At 36.5% G+C, this 5,091-nt stretch overlaps 1 protein-coding gene across 1 annotated transcript; it reads left to right on the forward strand.

Annotated features, from left to right (window-relative positions):
• Positions 1–278: 278 nt before the first annotated feature.
• On the forward strand, positions 279–4,533 carry LOC106768863 (importin subunit alpha-2). Its single transcript, XM_014654227.2, has 11 exons — positions 279–673; positions 807–903; positions 1,014–1,105; positions 1,199–1,330; positions 1,413–1,598; positions 1,687–1,850; positions 1,929–2,007; positions 2,197–2,325; positions 3,350–3,477; positions 3,569–3,956; positions 4,071–4,533. The coding sequence occupies exons 1-10, from the start codon at positions 461–463 to the stop codon at positions 3,936–3,938; spliced, it is 1,590 nt and encodes a 529-aa protein (XP_014509713.1). The 5' UTR covers positions 279–460; the 3' UTR covers positions 3,939–3,956; positions 4,071–4,533.
• Positions 4,534–5,091: the final 558 nt, after the last annotated feature.

Below are 5,091 nucleotides of genomic sequence, written 5' to 3' on the forward strand. Positions count from 1 at the left end.
TTCCTGGAAGTTAATAAAAATCACCCTATGAAATATTTATGCCAAGTTTCACCTTTAATAAATTAGAAAACATCATGGATAGGATTTATTATTATTTATAGTTTAAAAACTATTAGTATTTATAACATTAATAGAAAATTTCCGTATCTTATTATTTATAATAATTTAATCAGATGGAAAGTTAAAATGTAAATGGTTAATGGATAATTAAATGGTGGGATGAAATGACCGTTGAAAGTTTAAAACATTAGGTCGGATTATGATTGTGGTATGATTTATTATTGAGGACCCATTGCTTGGATCCATAACCCGCATCGAGCGCGAAGGTTTAGATCCAAGATCCAAACCCTCACATTACATAAACCTAATGGTCCAATCCAATTTGAAGTATCAAGTATCTAACTAGGGTTTTTCAAATTCTTCTTCCCTGTTCTTCGTCCATCCGATTTCCGCCAAAACCATGTCTCTCAGGCCAAATGCCAGAACCGAGGTTCGCCGCAACCGTTACAAGGTTGCAGTTGATGCTGACGAGGGTCGCCGGCGAAGAGAGGATAATATGGTCGAGATCCGAAAGAGCAAGCGCGAAGAGAGCTTGCAGAAGAAGCGTCGCGAAGGTCTCCAAGCTCAGCAACAGTTTGCGGCTCCTCTTCAAGCTTCCACTGTCGACAAGAAGGTGCATAGTCACTCTTTGCATTCTTTTGCTTTCTGTTTATTGCTTTTGTGTGAATTAGGGTTTAAGCGTCTCGTTTTATACTGCAATGATAGTTAGTTATAGAACCAATTTTTATGGTTATTTATTTGTGCAGTTAGAGAGTCTTCCTGCGATGGTTGCTGGAGTTTGGTCGGATGATAATACTCTTCAACTTGAAGCCACCACGCAATTTCGCAAGCTTCTTTCCATCGGTAACTCCTGTTTTGTCAATATTGTGCTTCTAAACTCTAGTTGTCGATCCTAGTAGTATACATAGTTTGGATTCTATGTGTTAACACTTGGTTATTGTTTTTTGCTATAGAGCGGAGCCCTCCGATTGAAGAAGTTATTCAAGCTGGGGTTGTTCCGCGTTTTGTTGAGTTTCTTGTCAGGGAGGATTTCCCTCAACTTCAGGTTCTAGGACCCTTTTGCTCTGCATCTTAATTCTTGTGTTTTTTCCTCTTGTTGAAATTTGTTAGTTGCTTATGATAATTGTTGTTTGTTTAGTTTGAGGCTGCCTGGGCCCTTACAAACATTGCATCTGGGACTTCTGAGAACACTAAGGTGGTCATTGATCATGGGGCAGTTCCTATATTTGTCAAGCTGCTTAGTTCGCCTAGCGATGATGTTCGGGAACAGGTAAGTGTTTGAATGTAGGTGGAGCAGCACATGCATCTTGCCTTTTAATTGTACTGAAACATTAATTCCCTGGAAATTCTAGGCAGTGTGGGCTTTGGGAAATGTTGCTGGTGACTCCCCTAGGTGTCGAGATCTAGTGCTCAGCCATGGCGCCCTCGTCCCACTATTGGCTCAGTTGAATGAACATGCAAAACTCTCAATGCTAAGAAATGCCACATGGACATTATCTAACTTTTGTAGGGGTAAGCCACAGCCTCCATTTGAGCAGGTAATGTCCTTTTATCTCTTTGTCGGTTCATTCAGCTCTTGCGATCGTGTCCTTTAGCTTATTCTTACTGCCAATATTTGATGGACAGGTGAGACCAGCGCTTCCAGCACTTGAGCGCTTGATCTTCTCCAATGATGAAGAAGTCTTGACAGATGCTTGCTGGGCATTATCATATCTTTCTGATGGCACAAATGACAAGATTCAAGCAGTTATTGAAGCAGGTGTATGTCCCAGATTGGTGCAGCTGCTCTTGTGAGTACTACTTCTACTATACCTGTTAAATGGATTATTGTGTCAGTTGTGCCTTAACTTTGTATGTATGCTTTTCAGGAACCAATCTCCCTCGGTGCTGATTCCTGCTCTCCGTACTGTCGGAAATATTGTGACTGGAGATGACATGCAAACTCAGGTAAGGACTTGTCATCATTTATAGTAATCCTCTTTATTTGAAAGGAGCAGAAGAGGTGGTACAATAGTCATCACCTCTATAGCGGGAATTCTTCTGTGTGTTCTTTCTGCTATCTTCTGTTTTGTGCATGTATATTTTTCTTCAAAGAATATCGTAATTCTGGTGGATCTTTTTTTTTTGTTCAATTAGTCTATTATCAATCATGGTGCGCTCCCTTGCCTTTTGAGCCTGTTGAATCATAATCATAAAAAAAGCATCAAGAAAGAAGCTTGCTGGACTATATCAAATATTACTGCTGGAAACAAGGATCAGATACAGGTAAGCTGGCAATGCCCAGTTGTCACTGTCTTTTAAGTTTTATTTTGTTGTCTTGATTTTTGTGTACATGTTAAATTGAATTAATTCGTTGAGAACATTTGATTATAGCTTGTTCTTGATGATTTGTTTATGTTTTCGTCATTATGAACAATAAGCAGTTAAGGTGGAGTTATAACCAAGGTTTAGTTTCTCCTTGGATATGCCAAAAAGAGAGAATGATGATTGATATAGTGCCCCCCCCTCTCCAAGGGAAAAAAGTGGCGTCTATTAAATATTACAATGTTTGGCTTTGAGCTTTGTTGACCTACTAAAATTGCAAGAGTTGTGAGTTGATCTGATTCTCAATTTCAATGATAATGATAGGTAGTGATATCATTTTGTGTTCGGAATTGCCTGAATGTTCCTGAATCGCAATAAGTTTCTGCATTACATAATTCAGTTTGTGATCAAATTGAATGCACATGTAATTGGATCAGATTTTGCATAACCTGGTTCTGAAAATGCCTTGTTCATTTTCTTTCTTATAAAATGTGAGGCAAAGGGGGGTGAATTAAACAATCTGAACCATATAATATGACCCACATGAATTATTTTAGAAAGAGACCCTACATTTTTCTCCATTCTGTCTCTCCGAAATTGTACAGTTCCTGTCTTCTATTATTTGCTGGTTGCATTCATTATTGGAGAGGTCCTGCTGGTCAGTGGTCCCCTGCCTCAATGCTTGTATTTTTATACTCATCTCTCCTCTTTGTTGAGTATTTATATTTTGATGTCTTCCTTCGTGTTAAAATGTTCTCAGTTTTAAGTTTATTGTTATTGATCATGATCATGAGTAATGAGTGTTTTTTATGATTTTGTTAACTATATATGTGAATCTTAATTATTTGTCATGAATCTTAGAATTCACCAATAAGATGATAAGCCTCCCAATCCATGATTTGAATCATGAATTGACAAGCTTATTCATACACTATTATTGCAAAGCACAGGATTTACACATTCTGTTTGTTGAAAAAACTTATAGGCTGTTATTGAAGCTGGTCTGGTTGCCCCCCTTGTCAATCTTCTTCAAAATGCTGAGTTTGACATTAAAAAGGAAGCTGCCTGGGCAATCTCAAATGCTACATCTGGTGGAACTCATGACCAGATTAAGTATGTATTTTCCATTGATTGGTTGTTCTTTATAATTCACATTCTTTAGGACTTTATGATGGTATTCACTTAATTTTATGGTGATTTCAAGGTACTTGGTTGGTCAGGGTTGTATAAAGCCTCTTTGTGATCTTCTTGTTTGTCCGGACCCAAGAATTGTCACTGTCTGTTTAGAAGGTCTAGAGAATATTCTGAAGGTTGGAGAAGCTGAGAAGAGCCTTGGCAACACTGGAGATGTCAACTTGTATGCACAGATGATAGATGATGCCGAGGGATTGGAGAAGATTGAAAACCTGCAGAGTCATGACAACAACGAAATCTACGAAAAGGCCGTTAAACTTCTTGAAACATACTGGTTGGAAGATGAGGACGAGACCCTACCTCCAGGAGATGGTGCTCAACCTGGTTTTGGATTTGGAAATGAGCTCCCAGTCCCATCTGGTGGATTCAACTTCAGCTGAAGACCTTTTCCTGAGAAGGTAAATGCTCTTTGCATGCCATTTTAGATCTGAAATCAGATATATAATTTTGGCTAATTTTGTATGAAGTCTCAGCATTATTGCTAAACTATTTGATTTCATCAATATTTGTAGGGACTTGTGGGATGAAGTAGGTTTTATGCCGGGTGGCTTTTGGGATGAAGTCTTGGAGGGTCTGTTATTGCACCTTGTGTCTGCTTACAGTCTGGTCTGGTGTCCCTTGTGGTTTATGAGGTGCCGGGGAGGGTCAGTTAGCTACCATGTCCAAGTAAAGAAGGGACTGGTGGATTCAACAGCAGCATAATGACCATTTCAGCAGTGTTTACTGTTTTAAAAATATAGAATGGTGGTGAGAAATCTGGAAGAGATTTTATATGTTGCTGTGGCAGGGACACAGGTCATTTGGCGAGGGGGTTTTGTTCAAATGCGGCTTTGAGTGCTACTATTTTTATCGAGTCCTAGTTGTATTGGTAAAGATTTATTGCAGTCAGTATTTGATTTTGGTAAATATATTTTTCAGAAACCAATTTTATGTTCTATTTAAATTCCAATCGGAAAAGTAAGTAAGTATTTTGTACGTGCTTTAAAAGCTTTTACTTGTTCCTTTATATTTTGGGCAGTCATGATTTTCCAATCTTGGGAAACATAAGAAACGACCCTTGGTTAGGATTTATAAGGCAAATTAAGTTAAACCTTTAACATTAACTTGAACAAATGGAGCGTGACGTTATTATAGATTTAATGTTGTAGATTTAAAAATAAATGAACTCTAGTGTAGTACTATATTATACTAAAAGTAATTGATCCATTTTTAGTAACAGTTTCAGTATATTATTTTATGATTCAGTTTTTAAGAATTGAATTTATAACAGTTACAGTTCAGTTAATTGTGAGAATTATATTTACTCTTACATCTTCTCTAGTTCTATCGTCTAGTCAAAAAAACTTTATTTAATAATAAAATATTAATAAAAAAAATTGTTCACATAAAAAAATAATAATTATTTTTTAAGACAATTTTTTATCACAAAATTTATATTTTTTTATCAATAAAAATAAAAAATGTAATTTATATTTTAATATTTTTTAAGTTATATATATAAATATATATATATATATATATATATATATATAT

This window comes from Vigna radiata, chromosome 7 (genome assembly GCF_000741045.1).
Source record: "Vigna radiata var. radiata cultivar VC1973A chromosome 7, Vradiata_ver6, whole genome shotgun sequence".
Classification (NCBI taxonomy): domain Eukaryota; kingdom Viridiplantae; phylum Streptophyta; class Magnoliopsida; order Fabales; family Fabaceae; genus Vigna; species Vigna radiata.